This window comes from Tachypleus tridentatus, chromosome 11, assembly GCF_004210375.1.
Source record: "Tachypleus tridentatus isolate NWPU-2018 chromosome 11, ASM421037v1, whole genome shotgun sequence".
Lineage (NCBI taxonomy): Eukaryota > Metazoa > Arthropoda > Merostomata > Xiphosura > Limulidae > Tachypleus > Tachypleus tridentatus.
In genome coordinates this window covers 85,316,330-85,338,809 of record NC_134835.1, presented here as the reverse complement: position 1 = coordinate 85,338,809, position 22,480 = coordinate 85,316,330, and the positions used below count along the sequence as shown (strand labels likewise).

Genomic DNA, 22,480 nt, shown 5'->3' with positions numbered 1-22,480 from the left:
GTGTCACAACCTAATACTTTCACTATTTTCTATGTTACAGGTAGGTTTGTTTAAGTTGAGTGTTAGTTTGGTTATTCTTAAGCACGAAGCTATCTCTTTTGTGCTCACCACTGGTTTCGAAACTCTGTTTTTTCGCGTCATAAAACTTTAGACTTACCGATAATCCAATGGGAGACAGCTAACTGTTACATCTAATTATTATATTGAGAAGTAATAAATACTAAACTCCATCAGCGACTAATTTCTAGAAATAAAATATTCATAGAAACAAGAAAGTAACGAACAACATAAGCTTATATTCAGGTTGAAGAACAACAATTGTACCTATTTCTTCTACCTAAATAACATGATACAATTCTGTATTCCAATGAAATAATCATCAAGTAGGTAGAATATAAACTTTACCAGTAGGCAATTCTGTATTTTTAGCATATGCTTTTTTTCTAAAGTTAATTAACAATATATTTAACAAACTGGTAATACTTTTCATAGATTTCAAAGTTTTCTCGGCAGACTGAAGGGTTGATTTATTTGTTTTGAATTTCGCGCAAACCCACTCGAGGGCTTTCTTCGCTAGCCGTCCCTAATTTAGTAGTGTAAGACTAAAGGGACGGCATGTAGTCATCACCATCCATCACTAACTCTTGGGCTGCTCATTTACCAACGAATAGTGAGATCAACCATCACATTATAATGTCCCCACGGCTGAAAGGGCAAGCATATCTGGTGTGACGGGGATTCGAACCCGCGACCCTCAGATTACGATTCGAGTGTCTTAACCACCTCGGGTCTAAAGGATTGAAAGTATACCTTGAAATTGACAGAAACATTTTTATTTAAGGCTTACAGACCTGTAAGTACTGTGTGGCACTTACTCAACAAAGATTATTTTTATAACAACTACTAGAACTATTGGATTCCAATGCTTCAAGAGTTTTTTGAGTTCAAATTTTAGCTTTATTGATTTTTGTTACTGCAAATATATGTGTAAACAAACAGTGTTTGAATAATTTTTATATCTCTTATACTCCAGCGAGTTCTAATGTTGAAAGTAGGTGCCTAATCATCGAAAAGAAACAAAAAATTAATGTTTCTAAACAACAAAAATTGTGTTTTAGGTGGAATCTATAAAGTAAGTTTCTACACGGTAAGTGTGAGAGTTTTAGTTTGTTTTGCAGGTTTATTTATTGTACTTCAAAGAGGAGTTTATGAAACAACTGTGGGAAAGACACGCTTTTAGCGTTTAAATAAATACAAAAAGGAAAGAGCAAATTAATAAATGAATTAGCTAAATAAATAAAGAAACAAGTGAATGAAAAAAATATCAGACATACGACTAATATAAAAAGGACTGAAAAGAGTTATGCCGACCCCTACCTCTCCAATGGTAAAACGTCTTTCTTTAGTAATGTTTTATATATATATATTCTTACTCTTACAAATGTATCACAACGCTATTAAAATATACTACTTTTATATAACTGTACATGTAAATCCTTTCGACTTGGTGTAAAAAGGTTTCTCTTCGGTGATTATGCACCACCAGTACTAATGGTCTTTTGAGCAGTAAAAAGAGACATTACATGATAAATTATGCCAACTTCAAACAGCAATATTAAAGAATTAAGCTTATATAATATAGTATAAGAAAGATAAATTAATCGAAATATATTCAAACTTTAGGACAGTTGCAACATTTTTTCTGGGGGGAAAGAGGCGTAAATGATTTACTGAAGAATAACTAACACAGTAACTGTAAAGGATTTACAGAACTATGATCATATATTTAGAATACAAGTCCTGTTAACAAATCCAAAAAATGTATATTTGTGTATGCCTCAAGTATACACCCGTTAATATATAAAATTACTTTGAAATATAGAGAAACGCATTTTCAATATTTCATAGAAACAGCAATGTGATGTTCATACAACTTAAACATTGAAAGAAGGAATTATAGTTCTATTAAAAGGTATTATGAAGCATAACATTTTGAAAACTTCTGTGCATCATCATAGTGAACTTCTGTAAAGAATTCCATAATAAATATAACTTCACCGTAAAACATGTTTATCCAGTAGTTTAGATTATGTTTGATCTATGTTTAAAGTATGTAATTACGACGTGATCCTAATGGAGCTTGATTATAAAACATGAACAGTTTCAAGTTGTTGATAGTCCACCTGTTCATTTATTTTATTGTTTGTTTTGTAGGTAGTAGTCACGGTCCGTTATTGCACTACCCACTACGGGTATAAAAAACCCGGTTTTAGCGTTTTTATCCCATTGACTTACCGTTGAGGTACCGATGGACTATTTATATAATATAATATTAACTGTATATATCCTAAATGTTTCTCTTTCAGCAAGTGGAGAACTTAGAATTAGATATCGAGCTTCCTTTCCTATATCCTAAACTTGAAAATGCGAATCCTTTACCTTATATGTCGCCATCTTCCGCCGTAGTCAAGATAAAGAATATTCGTAGTAAACAGACCCTTAGCATTAGAAGTCTTGTATATTATATGCAGTTATCCTAACAATAACGTTTTGCTTCCTCAATGCTTTACAGTCTTACACTGTAATCAAGATAAGGACTGAACCATGAATTCACGAGTCATCAAATGCAGCTATCCTGACAATACATTTCAGTTATTTAATACCTTGTCATTTACAACTGCAGTAGACAAGACCTAAATTTTAAATTCCCATTGTAGTTTTTCTTTCTTCAACACGATTCGGGTTCTAAATTTGGTAACATGCTAAGACACTGTCCTGACAAATACACTTAAGTTTAGAGCCTTAGTCAACTGACATAACTGTTGAACATGCGCAGTGTTCAGTTGTCATCTTCATTTATTGCAGTAACAAATTTATTATCACGATTACAGAATTTTTGTGTATTTTGTTTTGGTGAATCTTGAAGGATTTTATGTATCAGTTGCGACCTGAGTTGTAACGGACAATGGAGATTTACTCACCAAAGAAGATTTCAGAAGGGGGTAGGTAGGTAATTTTAATATAGAAAAGAAAGCAGTTACGAACACGTGCACTACATAAAAGCTTGTCACACCTTAAATAATATCGAAAGAACCTAAAACAATAAGCCAATATTCGCACCTGAACAAATGAGAACTATAGAGATCTTTCCTAACCATAAGAAAGCTGAATAAGTACCATAGGGCAAATTTAAATAAGCAACTGTGATCAGAAATATTTAGAGTGTTATTTTTAAATATAGACACAGTTACAGGTAATTACATTACGAGCAACATTGTACTTTGTAGTTCAACTAAATTAACAAAAACATTTAAATTTGCACTTTATCTTATTATGTTGTATTAACGTTTCTCTAGCTTCTGTGTAATATAACTGAACAAATATTCCAAACCAAATAATTTTGCATAATTTCATAAGTGTTCACACGAAGTGATTTCAAAACATACAAAAATTAAGCTATTTGTTCAAAATTATATTCTCTGTGTGCTCTTTATTGAACAGCAAATTTCTTATACAGTGAATATTGCACAAAATATATTTTAGACAATTAACTATTTATTATCTGTAATTATCATTAAACGTTATTCTCGACATGCTTATCCCACTAATTATTTTTTTTGTTAATTTTTTTTATAAAATAAATAAAAGAATGTTGCATGGGGATTTATGATTTGGGTTTGAAAGTTCAACAAACTGCATTCACCTTTTCACAGAAGATACCTTAATGTGCTTTTGAAAATCTTCGTCAGGTAATCTCTAAAGAGTTAAATTATAATAGAGATTCATTGAGCTTTTAATATTAATGACATTTGTTTTCTCAGTTTGTTAACACAGAAGATTTTTATATTCATAAATTGCATTTACTTTAAACGACTAGATATAATACATATTAAGTGAAACATCAAACAATTTCGATGAAAACTCGATGTTCTTAGCGATACTTTAAGTGTTCAAATGCCATTAAGAAGAAAGATACTACAATCATCTCAATAGAATAAATTATCCAAGAGTAACGTATTTGCTCAGCCAGAGTTAGTTTTCTATTCAAATAAACCAAACACTTGAGTAACAACAGGTTCTTATTTTAAATCACAAGTAGCTAGAATATCAATTGAAAACTCACTAGTGTAATTTTTCAAATTACCAGGTATTAAGACGGATTACCTCTAATTAAGCTTTATATCTCATTGGTGATTTACTGTTTTTCAAATAACCCTTTACATAAACCTTCTGAAGAAAAACCTATTTTTTAATTTTTTTCTCTAGGATTTCTCTTCGAGTTAAGTTGATTGTTCATCGTAATTTTAAAGATATTTAACCTTTCTTAATTTTTAGTAATTTATTTACTGTGTATGTGAACCTGTGTAATAACTGATGATCACTTGTTGTGATAACCGATTCTTATCAATATTGTACCTAATAATATTTACTCAACAGTTTTGGAAAATGTATACTTTAATAATTAACCAATTAGAATAGAACAGTGTAAAGCACTTTCATGTGGAATTTTACACCCTCTTTAGAATATTTCTCTAGTAACTGGTTAGTCAAGTTATTTCTTTCCAAAGCTTTAAATTTTATTTTTGCAGAACGATAACATAAATAAAAATAAGAAATGATCGAATGCATGTACAACATGTCTAAAGGAAATAAGCTGTGATGTGTAAAAATGAGAATCATAAGTAATTTACATAAAAAGTCTAAAATTTATTTAATTATTTCTTAATTTATTTTAAATAAAGAAAAAACTACCTATTTCTTTTAAAACATGTTTATACATTTCATTTAATGAAAAGTTAAAAATTAAGTTACGCCCAGACGAAGTCTTCTTAAAATTAAAATGTCATAATTGTTCTTGAAATAGCACGAAGTCAGAATGTCATATGTTATGAAACATGTTTAAACTACTCTCAATCTTCGTAAAGTGAAACATAATAATCCAGTAGCACTTTTCACGCAGTTAGTATACAGTAGTATAAGATACAAATGTAAACCAACTTTTGCTTTTCACACTCTCTACAACTACGTATAAACTTCGATATAAGATCATTTTATAAAAGTTAACACTTCGTAAAAGAATCATCAAAACACACAACAATTAGTTTCGTTCGTTAAAAAAATTATGAACTAATTTAACACCAGTTGACTGTGAAGGAAAATAATATGGAATATTTAACATTAGTTGACTGTGAATAAAAATAATATGGAATATTTAACATTAGTTGACTGTGAAGAAAAATAGTATGGAATATTTGCGCTCCAATCTATCACGTGTATTAAGTTATTATACTAACGAATATTAAAAGGGTTAAATTCGACATTGTAAAATGTAGGCTGGATTTAACGACAAAAACTAGGAGTAATTGTCAGCAATAACAGCAACTAATGAAAGGTTCTACGTTATAACATGTGACAAACTGCAAATACGTGGAAAACACACTGAATGTGAACTGTTGGTGTATTTTTAACATGGAAAAAACACGTGAAAAATTAGCATTAAAGCTCTTATTATATTCTTGTTCACTGTAAATAAATGAATGAACGGTGGTGAGGCACAACTCCTACGCTGCCGTCTTTAAAGCCTGTAGTTCTTCAGAGTGCATTTGGAGTCTATTTCTACGGTTTCTTCGAGCATTTAATTTTTCCTTTAAACCCACTTCCATTCGGGCATGGTTCATAGCTTGACTCTTTTGAAAGTCTTGAACATGCAATTCATGATGTTTTTTCAACTCGTCAATCTTACCTTCAGATAAAAATACCAGAGAAGTTTAATATATCATACGTAAAGAAAACAAGTTTGTATGGAATTCTGCACTTAATATTATATAATGTGCCAAAATTGATTACCTATATATTTTACAAATTCACAGAAAAAATATTCTAATGCTAAATAACTTTGATAATATTTAATTTTAAAATGTTTCCTGAAGTTAAAAATAAAATTAAAATCGAAATTTTTATTTGAGATAGTTTAAAAATAAGTTATATAACAAAAGTGGTAAAGCTAAAGCTGCTAATGAAAAATAATTAAAATATCTTTTACCAATCTTCTCCTTTTTTCAACAATATTAAACGTTAAAAGTGAAGTAAAATAATGTCTTGAAAAGTTTCCTACTTTTTTGGAATAAAGTAAATATTATGATGTTCCGTCTTCAAAGAAGAAATAAATTAAACTTATTCTAATTATTATTTTGCACAAAGATCTTTGTTTCCATTTTTTTATTACTTTTCCCCTTCTGTTATGCTTTGCAATTTTAAGTGAAATTCTGAGCCTTACAGCCAGTAATTTTTTTTATTTCTTCTTAAACCTTAAATTAACTTCAGAAAGAAAGGAATACTGATTACAAAAATGCTTCACTTGGACTATGACGTGTGCTAAACGCATTTTCTATTAACAGTTTAAAATCATTAAATATTTAATATTGTTAAAGTTGTGACAAGTTAGTTCATTTTTATAGGTGTAATTGGGGATTGAAATAAAAATAAGAAAAAACATTACGACTACACTTTACTTATGGATTTATCAAGACACTTAAGAGATCAATTATAAAATAATACTTTGCAGCCAAAAAGTAACTTAAACGCAATCATTATAGAAAGTCCATCTAAGTACCTGAAAAGTACGTAAAATATTGTTTAAATATCGCTAGTTCCACTATTTGTCCACATAAATGAATGGATTGATTTATTTCTAAATTAAAGCATAATTCTTACCAAGTATCTTCACATCAGACGGAGGAAAGGCTAGGTCTTTATTTATTTCTAAATATAAACGTAATTTTCACTAAATATTTCCTCATCAGACGAAGAAAGAGCTAGGCCTTTATTTGTTTCTAAATGTAAACATAATATTTACCAAATGTTTTTCATCAGGTGGTGATAAACTAGATGTTAATCTGCTTCTAAGTGCAAATGTAATTATTAAATATTTTTCATCAGAAGGAAAAAGAGCTAGGTCTTTATTTGTTTCTAAATGTAAGCATAATTCTCACCAAATATTTCCTCATTCGAAGGAGGAGGAGCAAGATCTGTTAATGGCACTGGTGTTGGTACTGGAGGTATCTGTGGTCCTGGTGCAGCAGTATTATCCTAGTACAAATATTTATAAAAATATCAGTTACGTTGTTATATTTCTTAATGTTAACATTGTTATTAGCATTTTTTAAGACTCCGTTTATCGTATAAATCTTTTGTAGTTCCGTATTTGTCTAGTGCTGCGACGAGAATGTTTTACGTAGCCAGAAAAATGTTCATTAAAGAAGCGATAAAACATTATTTAAGTTATTGAGATAATATTTTAATAACAATGAAAGGTGGTGAGGTATGTAAGACCGTTTGGGGATATATTATATTCAGCTCGCATAATCCAGTGACTTCAGGAAGTTTCCTTATTGCTGTTGTTTCCATATTACTGTTAATTTCAAAGGTAGCTAAAGGAATACTTTACATAAATAAATATCTGAATTTTTGGTAACTCTTACAGGCCCACTTAGTTTTAAGTTACACCATATTTATATGACAGTTAACTTTTGTCTTACAAATGCGTTATTACAAAGAGAAAAACTTCAAGTTTCCATTTTATTTGTGTTTTTTAATTAATTAAGTTTTCTTTATAAGTAAGGCATGCGTATAGGAAGGATGTAAGCTCTTAATATTGAAACAAGAGCAATTCGTTAATTACTTGATTTATTATATCATCAACAAACTTTAGAGACAAAGTGTGGATGAAAACAATCGTTCTTCTGGCTTACTTTCTGATAACATTTTCACTTCCGTAGTTTGAACAAAAATTAGACAAATAAAATAACATTTTTTTTCTTTATAATGCTTCACAAGTTTTGCAAATGATATCATTGCAAATGATAATTTTAATTATTGTGTATAGCTTCTAATGAACATAAATAAAACAAAATCTCATTTGTACTTGGCTTTGAGGAAAAAAAGTTAAAATAGTTCTCCTAATGTTAATAGACATTCAAGTATTATAGAAAATATATGTATTTATAGATGATGACGTATAACAAACAGCGCTACGTTTAGTCAGTGATGACGAGAAAACCCACTTGTAGAGAAAAATATAAATGTAAAAACGGTTGGTTGGGGTTGAGAAGATTTTTTATGTAGAGGAGCGTACAACGTTTCAAAGAAGGTCGAAACGTTGTTCGCTCCTCTATATAAAAATTTTTCTCAACTCAAACCTGCCCTTTTTACATATATATTTAGCACTAAGTTTGATTCGACTTGTATAACACGTGTTACTATGCTACTCGCTTCGAAATTGATTACAAGTTTCAGCTTTGTGTGCATGACTAGGTTAAGTATTTCATTATTGCTGAGCGTCTAAGGAACAGTAAAATTTACCTAAAACAATTTTGTGAAACATATAGAAGTATCTGCATTACTTTATATTTGTTTTCACAAAATTAATATACTTTATGATAATGTTAATAAATAATAAGTGTTTGAGTTTGTACACTAAACAGTGCATTAGTTTTTAATATCTGTTTATTGGTATTACTTTTATAAAATGTCTAAAGCTGTAAAACTATGATGTTTTCTTACTGTATCTTTCTAGCTTCCGATAATTTTGTGTTATGCACGTGAAACTTAGGATTGGTTTAAATCGAAACTCTGAAGCGCCCAGAAGGGAGACAGAGTCTACTGTGTTCGCGAAACATCAGTACCTTAAAAACATAACTATTATATATAACAAAGCAAAACTGAGTATTTATAATTCCAATATTAATTGTTGGTTAAATATGAATTATTTGTAATTAACAACACGTACCCCTCCTTCAACCTTTTCTGCCTCAAACAGCTCTGTTACTTGTTCGTCTGCGGCAGTATCGTCTGCTTCATTCTCTAAATCTAAAAACAATCATCATGTTACTAGACAACAACCGATGTAATACCCGTTTGAAATGAAACTAAATATAAATTTCTAACTTGATACTTTCCAAATCTTTATACATAAAACAGAAACTATACATACTACGACATACAAGATGTTGAATTACGAACAAGAAATTGATTTAAAAAAGTATAAATAAATGGCAACTTCAGAGGGGTTTAATTATAACTAACTGTTTTGTATGATTAGAAGTTGAATGCAAAGAAAACTATGAGCTGCTGGACTGATATAATTAGAGTCACAGAAAACACTGAGACTACTGTGGATATTCTTGCTAAAACTGTAGATGTTGACGATTCCACGTTTTCTAAGCTCAGCTGTTATAGGGATTTGAAGCCCGGAGCGTATTCGTATAAGTACGGGTTTGTGAGTGCACTATAAGTTTGTTTTGTTTGAATTTCGCACAAAGCTACTCGAGGGCTATCTGTGCTAGCCGTCCCTAATTTAGCAGTGTAAGACGAGAGGGAAGGCAGCTAGTCATCACCACCCACCGCCAACTCTTGGGCTACTCTTTTACCAACGAATAGTGGAATTGACCGTAACATTATAACGCCCCCACGGCTGAAAGGGCGAGCATGTTTGGCGCGACGGGGATGCGAACCCGCGATCCTCGGATTACGAGCCGCACGCCTTAACGCGCTTGGCCATGCCAGGCCCGTGCGCTATAAGAGCTACTGTCAAAAGTCATTGCTTGGTCAGACAGTAAACACTATTGAGAGCAGTATATACTGTTAAATAGCCGCCTTCCCTCTAGTCTACCAGATTAGAAGTTATATGTCTAATGGTCCTTTATGAAGTTTTGTGCTAAACTTCTAAAACGAATAAAGAAAGACTTTTGAATGTTTCACCATTTCATAAAACACACTCCTTGACATTTTTGAACGATTTCTTTCTGAAAAACTTAGCGCTTCAAAAGACTATTTTTATTTGTATGTATTCAATACCTATATTTAACAAAATTATATTTTCTTATATGTGTATATTCAATACTTATTATTACGTGTGCTTATATATCAAAGTATTTCTATTATAGAAAAGAAGAGTATTCATCGACAACATTTTTGAAAAATATTTCTTTAGAAATGTTAAATACGTCCAACGGAGATTTATTAAGTTTGTTTCTTATATATTTATTTATCCATGAAGCCCAGCTTGGCCAGGTGATTAAGGCGCCCAGTTCGTAATGTGAGGATCGTGGGTTCGAATTCTCATCCCACCAAACATGCTCACCGCTTCAGCCATGGAGGCATTATAAAGTGACAGTCGATTCCTCTATTCGATGGAAAAAAAGAGTAGTCCAAAAGTTGGCGGTGGGTGGTAATTACTAGCTGTCTTCTCTCCTATCTTACATTCTTAACTTATTGACAACAAGGGAAGATAGCTCTCGTGAAGTTTTGTGCGAAATTCAAAACAAACATACCGTTCATAAAATATAAAGTAAATCCGATTTACTTGTTTCCACAATGTTTCGGTTTTGTATTATGCACCCAAAGTAGCAAAGCACTCCTAAGAAACGTTAAACTTTAGTTTTCTGAGTTTTAATTCTTTTGAGTGCTTTATTTATAATAAAATAAATTAAATACAATCTTAGAAAATGAGTTCGGTTAATGTAGAATTACTTTTCTACGTGTACCGTGCTTTTACGCCAGTAACCCGTGGGCTATATGTGAAATTAATTTATAAAAGTGTTAACTGCATGGCGTAACTGGTGTGTGGATAACAAGGTTTTTTGTTTGTTTGTTTTTAAGACTGAACTCATCAATTTTTTATTCCGAAAAATTCGTTTATATTGTTTTTGTTCAACGGGTGGAGGAATTCATCAATCGGTCAATAATTACGTCTGTTAACAATATTCCCTGGTCAAAGGACAAAGTACATATAGAAACACCCTTGACTGTATTTATCTGAATTCGAATAGATTACAATGTGACTTAATTAACTGCTCACATATTCCAAGGCAGTAGGTTTCACTTTCACCCAGCCTGGCATGACCAGGTGGTTAAGGCACTCGACTCGTAATCTGAGGGTCGCGGGTTCGAATCCCCGTCACACCAAACATGCTCGCCCTTACGGCCGTGAGGGAGTTATAATGTGACGATCAATCTTACTCTTCAGTGTTGGCGGTGGGTAGTGATGACTAGCTACCTTCACTCTAATCTTAGACTGTTCAGTTAGAAACGACTAGCGCAGATAGCTCTCATGTAACTTTGCGTGAAATTGAAAAACAAACAAACACACACTTTCAATATGTTCCACAGCGTCACCATATCCATAGAAAGTTGAGTTAAACTGTCAAGGAGGTGCGAGTTTAACCGTAATATATTTAATAACAGTTCTTTTACACCTCTAATCTAGCACCTCTGTTTAATGAAGGTTTTATTGTGTTACCGTAATGTAAAAAGATTCTTTCATTTTTCTTGTCTTCCAAAAATTGATTGTGTCGCTGGTTTGCGGGGTTTACACGAGTGTGGGTAATATGTGCCTAAAAGTTTCATCTTCCTCTGGTGCGGGGTATACTAGAGGGCAGGTTATTTATGTAAAAATATGATTAATATAATAAAATAAAATTCGAAGATTACTTTTTTAAAGAGGAAAATTAACGACTGATATGTAACGGATTTTCTAATATATAAATGTACTTATTTTAGTTAAATTTGTATTTACAAATGCATGTAAATAATTCATAATGCATATGAATTAGTATTTGTAATAACCTTTATTATAAAATGTATTGCTGTTTGTATATTAAAATATATTTGTATTAAGAAAGAAAATTGCGTGTATCAACCTTGTTACTAAATATAATAAATTTGATACATTCAATTAACGTCGAAATTTAAATTTTCATATATTTGAAATCTTAATAATAACATAATAAATCAGAGACTCAATCGAAAAAAATTATAATACGTAACAAATAAAACTCTTCGAGGAAATTCATGAAAAAAGTAATGAATATTAGTACTACGAACACCGATAACGGCTGGAAATCGTTGTTCATTTGATTACGGTTGCTAATTATTATGATTTTTTAAAATATTTACAGTGTTTCTAAGGCCTACACATGTAAAAGGCTGAAGAAAATATATTTATGTATAAATGTATAGGTGGGAAAACCATACAGCTCACAACTTCGCTAGTTAGTACGAGAGTACGAAAAAGTATTACAGGACATATTTATATTAAAAAAGATAGCGCCGAAAGATCACATGAAATACAGTGAATATTAATTTTTCTATGAATAGAATAACGTAATTGCAAGTCACATAGAATATCCAATATATTCTTTGTCCGTTTCAACGATAAACTTTAGTCGGGCAGTTTATGACTGTTTGTTTATTCGTTTGTTTTGTTGTTAAACACAAATATACACAGTGAACTAGCTCTTCTATGCTCATCGCGGGTATTGAAACCTAGTTTTTAGAGTTATAAGTCTTCAAACTTGTCTCTGAGCCACTGGGGACAGGCTCACGATAAACAGCACAACAAAGTGTGTATTCTGTGTTGTGATTCTGATAAGGTTCGATAAGATTTTGTGCTCGTTTTAAATATTGACGAATTAACAAATGGCTATTGATATCAAGCTCATGTTTTTTAAATGCAGTTTCTGATTATATAACGCGATAAATGAATACGTTTTTAAGGTCACCTTGCAGCAGTACTTGAAAAATATGTTGGGCGTATGTTTTTGCACATCTGGTAAAGCTGTAGGTCTTGTATCTCTCTTCTACCATATACATACGTTTATCCTGATTTCTTTGTTCCAACCATGTATATACATAATTAAAAATACATATACATATTCCTGGTGAATATTTATTATCACTTAAAGCTGCTTAAACGTGTATCTTTACAATTCTACATTGCGTGACTATCATATCACGTGTTAGTGATAAGGTACTCCCTTAAATACCCATACATACATATATATACATATACGCTTGGGAACTTGCGATTCATAGACAAAGGTCGACTGAATATATAAAAAACTCTGCACTAGGAGAGTAATATACGTTAGATAATAGAAATTTAGTTGTTACTAACTCTACAATAACCTGGAATTTTTTCACTAGCATAAATCAAATCAGTGTCACCATGGTAATCACCATCGATCCCTCTGGTGGAATGAAATTCGAAACCCGTTTACGAATAATTAAACATTTTCTTGAAAATAGCTTGTACTTATACAAAACCTAAAAAAAAAAAATTACATGTGCTAGTTTAATTCTAATTACTTAGGTTTTTACAGTCTAAATGTTCCAGGCACGTTTAAAACCCTGATTTGTTGACGTTAAAATAAAGTTTACGTAGAAACTTTAGTTTCGAACATTTTTCGGAAGTAATGAAATAGAGGCTAGAATTACTGAACTCCGAACAAGAATTACTGAAATAGGTTTGTGAAAATATTCAATGTTTGGATAATCGTTAGTTTTTGTTTCGCTGTGGCATTATATTCGTTTAGCAAATGACATGACCGCCAAAATGTAAGATATAAAAATAATGAAATAAATTAAATATTCAAATCGAGTTTATAGTTTTCTCTGATTTTCTGAATCATTATGAGGCCCGCCATGATCAGTGGTTAGGGCGCTTAACTCGCAGTCATAGGGTTACACGTTCGAATCACCCTCCCACCAAATTTACTCGTTCTTTCAGCCGTGGAGTCGTTATTTAGACATGGTCAATACCACAGTTCTTTGATAAAAGAGTAGCCCAAGAGTTAGCGGTGGGTGTTGATAACTAGCTGCCTTCCCTCTCGTCTTTCTCTGCTAAATTATGGACGGCTAGTGCAGATATCAGATTATGGTTAAAATGCATCGTTATTCTGGTTAGAAATAGCTTGAAAATTATGATACGTCTCTGACTGAATAAAATAAACCTTCGTTTAAGCTTCTTAAAATGTATGCATATAACATAAAAGTATAATGTATGGATTCATAAAAATGTGAGTTGTAATATTAGCATAATACAGTTTGTTTGAGATTAATCACAAAGCTACACAAATGGGCTATCAGTGCTCTGCCCACCACTAGTATCGAAACCCGGTTTCTAGTGTTGTAAATCCTCATCATACCATGTGCCAATGGGGAAACTTAATACTCATTATTTTCTTTGTTTGACGTTTGACATTTATCATCTATATCGATTAGAAAGTACAGTTACGAAAGAAAGTGTTCGTACTCCTGCGTTGTGAGTAGTTTGTTTCTCATAACTTAAAAAAGTATCATGATTAGGATAATGAAAGTACAGTATCTTATAAATATTATACTAACACACACCTACATAAATTTTTATGTAAATTAAGCGACAAATAAACTGTTTATAAACAAATAACGAAAAATAGGAGAGGCAGAAAGTGTTAGTGCGTCTACTTTAATGGTCAGTTGTGTAAACTTTCAGGTGAATTACTTGGCGCAATCTCTCCTCATAGCCCTCCATGATCGTTTGACACTACCCGACTGGTATTTTCTTCCATTCTTCTTTACAGAAGGCCTCCAACTCTTGCAAGTTTTACGGATGACGCTGATGAACCCTGGTCTTCAACTCATGCCAAACGTTTTCAATTGGGTTGAGATCAGGTGACAGCGATGGCCACTCCAGAACGCTTATATGGTTTCTCTGCAACCAGGATTGCACATATTTCGATGTGTGCTTAGGGTCATTGTCGTGCTGGAAGATCCAACGACACCCAAGCCGCAAGTTCTCTTCTTTTTTCATGATTCCGTTGACGCGGTGAAGGCTGCCTACACCAGAAGAGCTGAAGGAACCCCAAAGCATGATCGAGCCACCTCCTTATTTAACTGTAGGGACGGTGTTCTTTGGAAGATTTCGTTCCCCCTTCTTACGGAAAATATTGCGAACATCATTGTGGCCGAAAAGCTCAATTTTAGTCTCCTCTGACCAAAGACTACTCTTTCAATAGGTAAAGGGTTTATCTACGTGCTTTCTTGCATACCTCAATCGTGCTTCTAAATGAACAGGCTTTAAATATGAAGTTCTACGAGAACGGCATGCTTTTAATCCAGAAAAGCGTAACACGTTTGTAACTGTAGAGGTGCTTACTTCAACCCCAGTTTCCTTTTACAGTTCCTGTATGTCATTACGTGTTAAACGAGGGTTCCTAATAACTTCTCTGAGAACCTTCTTCTTGGTTCTCTCTGGAATTTTGGTGGAACGTCCGGAACGAGGGAGGTTAGCAGTTGATCCTGTAAGCTTAACCTTGGCAATTATGCTTTGAACAGTAGATTTCGGCACATTAAGTTGTGTAGCTCTACCGGAAAGAGACACACGAGACTTGTATTTTACAATAATTCAGTTTTTTTTAAATCACTGGACAGTTGTTTCCTGTTGGCCATGATGACCAAGCAGATAATGACGGAGACGGCGCTAAGTTGCCGGAAGTAAATTTTTTGCTGGCTAAATTTTAATAATTATAAACTCAGTGTCTAGTTCTGCAATGGTATAATGTAGATTATTCGCCAAACTAAACAAAATTTTTACGGGAATATCAGTTTTTTCACACGTTCTGAACTGTACGAACACTTTCTGCTCCTCCTATTTTTGGTTATTTGTTTATAAACAGTGTATTTGTTATTTAATTTACATAAAAATTTATGTAGACGTGTGTTTGTATAATATTTATAATATACTATACGTCTGTTAGCCTAATCGCGATACCTTTTAAGTTATGAGCAAAAACCTACTCGGGACGCAGGGGTACGAACACTTTCTGTCGTAACTGTAGATGCTTAATATTCTTATAGACTTAATTTGACGATTAATACAATAAATATATAGAAACATATTTAGCACTAAACTTTTAGTGTTTCGAAACGTTAAGCAAAATTATATGGAAAATCATCTTTATTTACCAAGTACAAAGTCTATGTCTTTGCCCGTCATCGCTTTGATTCTCTCCCTGATGAGTCGAATTCGCTCTCGGCGTAGCTCAAGAGACTTTGACTTACACTCTTCTGTTAATCGAGACAAATCTTGGAAGATGGTCGTGTCTAATGCCTTTGTAAAACAATTTCGAAACATACAAATGTGAAATCGTCCTCTGGTAGCGAAAGAGAACTTATTTTTATTTACCGGTAAAATACCAATAATTGTTTTAGCTCATAAACTAATTACTTTAGTTAATAACTTGTTCCAATGCGCGAGCACATATTTAAACAGAAATCAATAAATCAAATCTTGCTTTAAATATTTAGTTATACCAGCAGAGGAATAGTATGATTAAATCCAGATTTAGGCTAGAATGTTCGGCACACTTCATGAAATCAAATATTAATCATTGATCCACAACTATAAAAAATCCATGTATAAATTTGTTTTCGAAATAACTCGAGTTTTAAATCAACAAAAATTTTAACAGTGACAGACAGTTTTATATCTTAATGTGGGTATCTATGGATTTACGCACTCATATTCGCAACGGCATTGAGAGTTTCATTTTTTTAGGATTGAAATGCTTCTTAACATAAAATAAACGGATTAGTTTATCTTAATGGGAAAGAAAACCTCGTTTTATGTATTCCATTAGATATCCAAAGCGAAGCTTTAGTTAAAGATTTTTATTATTCCTCACCTGTTCAAACCATTGGCGTAGAGCACCTGATCGACGATAGATAGCATGATAACATAACATTGCATGCTCATGCCGTTCCGTAGTTTGCATATCAGTAAAAATATATGTAATTGCCTAAAAAACAACGACACAAAATTAGAAACTGCTGTAAACGACTTCAACGCATGATTAACTTTATACGTAAATACAATATATAAGTAACATTGTATAAGTCAGGTTCTGATATTAAAATCTGTTAGGTAAAGTGTCTAGACTACAAAAAAATGTAAACATTCTACATGGAGACATTTTAATGCGCAGCTTCTATAAAAAAAAACAAAAACCGAAGATCTTGATCAGAGAATGAATATGAAACAACAAAATTTCTCGAAAAGGAAGGAAATATTTTAGTTTTAATTAATAAACCAGAAAGATAATACTGGGTGATGATTGAAAAAAGTAAATATTTTATTTGTAACTAATAAACCAGAAACATAATACTGGGTGATGGTTGGAAAAAAATAAATATTTTATTTTTAACGAATAAACCGAAAACATAATACTTTTTTTTGGTTTGGGGATAAATAACAAAATAATGTTTTAACCTCTATTGCGTTTTAAGCTCTCAAAATGATATTTTACATTATTACTAAAAAGTAAGCTATTTCTAAAAATTGAATTTCGAATCAACCAAAGAGTAAATAAAGACCTTTCATATAAAATTAAAAGCACTATTGTTGAGCAGTAGATGTCTAGCCTGTAGGTTTTCGGTTTGTAGTAAATAAAAGATTGATATGGTGGAAGAATTAACAATAAACCCTCAGTGACACACTCAAACAATTAACAAAATTCATACTGTGTACAGATATTTGTAATGTATTACTACAAAACATTAAAGCTGAAATTATCGACTTGTTTATCTGTCGCTCACTATCATTGTCGTCTACATGTTACATAATATTGAGTAATTTTATGTTCTACCTTGGTCAAACATTTCCTATGGAAAATATAAAAAGGATACTTCAGTATTTAGCGAAATTAACTGGAAGATTAAAAGTATTTCTGTATATTTTTGTGATCACCTGTTAGTTAGAAACTCTTTAACCAACAGAGACATGGGTCTATATATATGTGTGTGTGTGTGCGTAGATATCAGTAATTTGGTGCGTAAATAGATTAAGCAAACGCGTTTAGAAACGGATTTTCACACTGGAGCTCGAACATTATAAACATTAAAAGAAACACAGTATAGGACATAGGGTTTCAACTACAGCCGGAACGATTAGACGGCAGACCTTATTGAGCGTTTCCACTTCTTCTTGAGCACAATACGGAAAAATGACATTAGGAAGGTAGCGGTGAGCTCCTTGAAGATTTTGGCTGGCAGCGACTAAATTGTTCCTTGCTTCAGTGGCACGGTAATATCGCTCTTCAAGCTGACTATTTAAATATATCAACATAGACATTTTACAAACCTTTCGTAGAGAAATAAGCAATCAAAGAGGTTCATACATATATCACTGTGTTTCTTTCCAGTTCGCCCGTGTTAAAACAAATATTCCAATTTAGCCTATTATAATTGTTATTATATTCTTGGGCTTTAAGATATGTATTTTTCAGTTATCATAAAGCACTTAAATCTGTATATATACTGTTTAAATATATATAAAAAAATTTATTAAATATATGAAATATAAATATATATATTACAAATATTTCCATCACATAACCTTTGTTTCTAAACTACTGAAGAAAAAATGTTTTATACATTTCAAGGTGATACTCATTTTTATCATCACTAAACACATTTTTAGTTCTATGTATGTTAAGAATTTTATGTTTAAACTTAGAAGTTTTACCTAGAAGCTGTTTCTATAGCCTGTTTAGTTCTTATTTGTTCACTATAAAACCCAAAATCTGTAGCTTCTGTTTTCTAGTTATAGGTACCAGTGTAATGCGGTACACTTTTATAAAACAGAAAAAAATCCATCTTAGACAAAGATAGTACATGTAAAAAAATATAATAGACGACAGCCTCTATTTACTCTGTAGGAATTTCTGGTATTTCCTTCCATTTCTGAACACCTAATCCTAGCTGGATGGCAGCTTGCTTGATCATCATGTGTCCTTGTCGCCACTTGAAGTGAGCCTGGTCCATGTGATGTTTTTGGTCCTTTAGAAGGTCCACTTCTTTTTCAAGCCGATTTTCTAGATCGCTACCATAATCACCTCCAAATATGCCATCTTAGAAATGGACAAATATATAAAGCTATATACCACAATAATGTTAATAAACGTATTGTATTATTTAGGCTTAAGTTATTCTGAGTTATGTAAGTTGTAAAAAAAATTGCTGACACTCATTAAACCACAATGATATGATCTGGTAAAACAAAATTAAAGTTGAAATTTAGTCATATCCTTGAGTAATTATTGACTAGAACTACATTACTGATTATGTAATAGCTTGTACCAGAAGATGCGCTAAATATTCTACAATAACAGTTACAATTAGTATTAAATAATTACTCTTGTCCAAGGAGAATTGGCGAAAATATTGCATTTCGGTCCATATATATGTCCGCTTGCGAATCTTAAAACATAATAAACCAATTTACGTGAAATTTATAAAGGAGATAGGGTGTTTCCATAGAATGATTCTTTCTAAATCTGGTCAGGGTCTGAATCCAGATCCGGATTCGGGATTACTTTGAAACATTGTTATGATGGAGTTTTTTCTCAGTTTATTGATAATAACTACGTAAAAAAAAATGATCAGCTCAGAATCGAATTTCAGGCGCACACTGAAACCAAAGACTAAAATATTTACGGCGGGTTGAAAGTTGTAATCTCTCTGGTTGCCATTGTTTTAATCATGTATTCATATGTAAAAGAAAAAAATGGGTGGGTATGACAAGCAAGCCAACATTATAGAGAGGGTGTTAAGGAAGTGAAAACAGTATCAAGATTGTCGTGGTATAGCAGCGACTAAGAGAAATTATTCCAATTTTTTAATCATCCGATATTGAAAATCAATAAATAACTTTCACTACGAATTTTAATTTATTGAAGTTTTCAAACTCTATTTAACTTAGCTCCTGTATAACAGTATGTTTTGTAAAGCTAGTGGACACTGTAAAAAAAACGAGAATAGTTAGTTCACAGTTTCAAATTCCGTTTAACGAAGTAAAGAAATCATTATTTTCTAAAATGTGTATTATGTTTACTTTTATGGTTTCTGTTTTGTTAGAGCGGAATTAATGAAACCATATGCAGTTTACTATCTTTTTATGAAATAATAGTAAAAAGTATATGTTTCTCATCAGAAGAGAATTTTCAACGTTTACCTGATTTGAAATTTTATATTTAAATAAGACGTATAAATAATAAAAGATGAAATGCACTATTTGTATAAAATACGTTTGATTTTAACTATTAACATGTCAGTCATATATTGAAAGAAGAATATAAATATAATAATGTTATTATAATCTATATTTGTGTTGTTATGTTACACGTATTAATTGAAACGTAGTATTAATTTAAACGATAAAACGATTTTAGAAGTAAAAAATACCAACTGTGCATCGTCGAAGTTATTAACTATTTTAAATCACCAATGATAAAAAAATCACGAAAAACTTCAACACATCGCTAATATTTTAGTATAGATAGATGTCTACAAAACCTTTAATTTTGAAAAGCAATATTATTAAATATGCCTATAAGAACTACTTACAATAAGATCAAAGTAAGAAACAGTGTTAGGGGAGATACCTAAAAGTGAAACATAATATTAGACCTAAAAGTGAAACATAATGTTATGAAAAATACCTAAAAGTTCGTCTCTTTCTTCGTAAAACTTTTGCAGTTTTTCTCCGTCTTCTGTTAAGGTGGCTACTTCCTCCTTCAAGGAATCTCGTTGCTGATTTGTGCTTTCTAGTTCTCGTTTAATAATCTCCTAGGATAAATTAAGCATATAAAAACTACGAGAGTTATAGTTTAGTTTCATTCTACGATATTACGTAGAGCTGATATCCCTGAAGGAAACAGGTAAGTTTGGTTATAACTAACACTTTGCATGTCCAAAGTCATTCTTAAAGAGTCACAAATAAAAAAAAAGTTATAAAGATAAACAATTTAAATTTTACAATAATATTATTTTATTGTAGTCAGCAAACATGCTTAATAAATATTGTGATACCTGACTGCAAAACATAAGTTACATTCTTTATAAAATAATTTTAATGCACGCTACTTTTTTATTAAATGTAAAGGTTTGTCTCTTTTTATATCCTTTACTGTTAATTAAAACATTTTGAACATGTCAATGAAGTTCTATAATGATAACTGGTGATTTCTTTGGGTATTAACAATATTCTTGTTCTAAATCTGGACGTATTGTATTTTCCAACATTCTTAATACTGCAATCCTAATTTTGTTAAAATAAAACAAAATATAGCATCAACTTATCCATAAAATAAAATAACAAGTTTCTTTTACTTTTCAGGCAGCATGTTATAAATTTAAAGTAAATCTAATTAGACGTCTATTAAAAAAGATATGCAACAACAGGAGGAACAACACAACTCAATCTCTGTTAGCCGATAAGTGAACTATCTCATAATATCTTTTCCAATTAATATTCACTTATTATACTCTTCGTTGAAGTTAAAACTATGAAATACAGATTATGTTGGGGTCTTGTTTGTTTCAGGAAAAAGATATGTTGGGTTACCTATTGTGTCCTTCACGGTGCGTAGACTTACCATTACCCCATTGGAGTACAAATTGTGGAAAGACTTATTTCACTAAAACGTATGAGTTATACACGTATAAAAAATTAACAATAGTTTACATACAGTAATAACATAAAGTCTGTTTTACAAAAAAGCATGGTCTCAAATATAGCAAGAGTAAAATATAGTTTTTTTAATATGTATTTGTCAAAATCTTGCCTGGTCTAAGCGACATTAACAAGTTCGAAAATACCATTAACAAGAACGTAAGAAAGTATATTTAATTAGCTCTGGTAATTACCAGGTTGATTTTTAGTTTTACTCGAAGTACATTAATATTAATTCCTTAACACACTGTGGAATGATGGGCTTAAAAGATAATGCAAAAGGGTGAATAACTAGTTAAGTAATTACAGGAGTTCTGTACAAACATAATTCGAGACACTAGTTTCCTTAAAAGGTTTTATGCAGTTGATACGAAAGGGTGAACGAATAGTTAAATAATTACAGTAGTCCTGGTGAAACACAGTTTGAAACATTAGTTTCTTTAAGTGAGAATAAAATTTACATCTTTCAGACTTTCTTCTAATATTTAGAATTTAAGAGTATTTTTTCAAATCCGGCAGTTTTTAATAGAATTTTAAAAAAGCCTTAAGTCCAACAAAATTTCAAACTAAAACTATATTTGTTCAAAATTATGGACTTTATCACATTTCCCTTAATAAAATATAATTCTAATAAATAAACTTTCGTTTTACGGCGATCAGTTTTCAAGCTTAGGCTAGAAAAAAAAACTAGTATATTTCTATTCAGAATCATATTAGTTTTTAAAATATATTTTAATGTATAATTTACTTGGCAGTGTGCGTCTGTGTCATCATATAATATATATATTTTTTTCTGGAAGAAGATGAACACTTTTATTAAATATTCTGATAAAGAAATAACTTGGTGAATAATGTAACGTTTCCTTATAACCTGTTTTCGTTAGATTACTGAAGTGAGACACTATCATGTTAACATGAGATACAACTGTTCACTTACCAGACGATTTAAAGCATCCACAAAGTCTTCTTGTTCCTGTGTAAGTTCTTGTCCATTTTCTGTTTTTTCTATCAGAAACTCTTTAACATTTTGGTCATCACTCCCATCAGCATCAACAAAAGCTTGAAGTTTCATGCTTAAGTTAAGATAAAAACAGAATGTTAAACTATTAACTGTGATGACGAAGGTTATACTGATTTACTTTGTTTTCTTCA

General features: G+C 31.4%; 1 protein-coding gene across 1 annotated transcript in view; it reads right to left on the bottom strand.

Annotated features, from left to right (window-relative positions):
- Window positions 1-2,930: 2,930 nt before the first annotated feature.
- The window catches only part of LOC143232658 (uncharacterized), a 39,301-nt gene continuing 19,751 nt past the window's right edge, over window positions 2,931-22,480 (bottom strand). The window contains exons 5-13 of the mRNA XM_076468324.1: window positions 22,266-22,401; window positions 20,316-20,442; window positions 18,527-18,725; window positions 17,777-17,921; window positions 16,503-16,616; window positions 15,784-15,928; window positions 8,789-8,868; window positions 6,993-7,089; window positions 2,931-5,743 (exon numbers count right to left, since the gene is read on the bottom strand). Of these exons, the coding sequence (XP_076324439.1) occupies window positions 5,562-5,743; window positions 6,993-7,089; window positions 8,789-8,868; window positions 15,784-15,928; window positions 16,503-16,616; window positions 17,777-17,921; window positions 18,527-18,725; window positions 20,316-20,442; window positions 22,266-22,401 (1,225 nt within the window). The 3' untranslated portion in view covers window positions 2,931-5,561. The remainder of the gene's footprint in view (window positions 5,744-6,992; window positions 7,090-8,788; window positions 8,869-15,783; window positions 15,929-16,502; window positions 16,617-17,776; window positions 17,922-18,526; window positions 18,726-20,315; window positions 20,443-22,265; window positions 22,402-22,480) is intronic.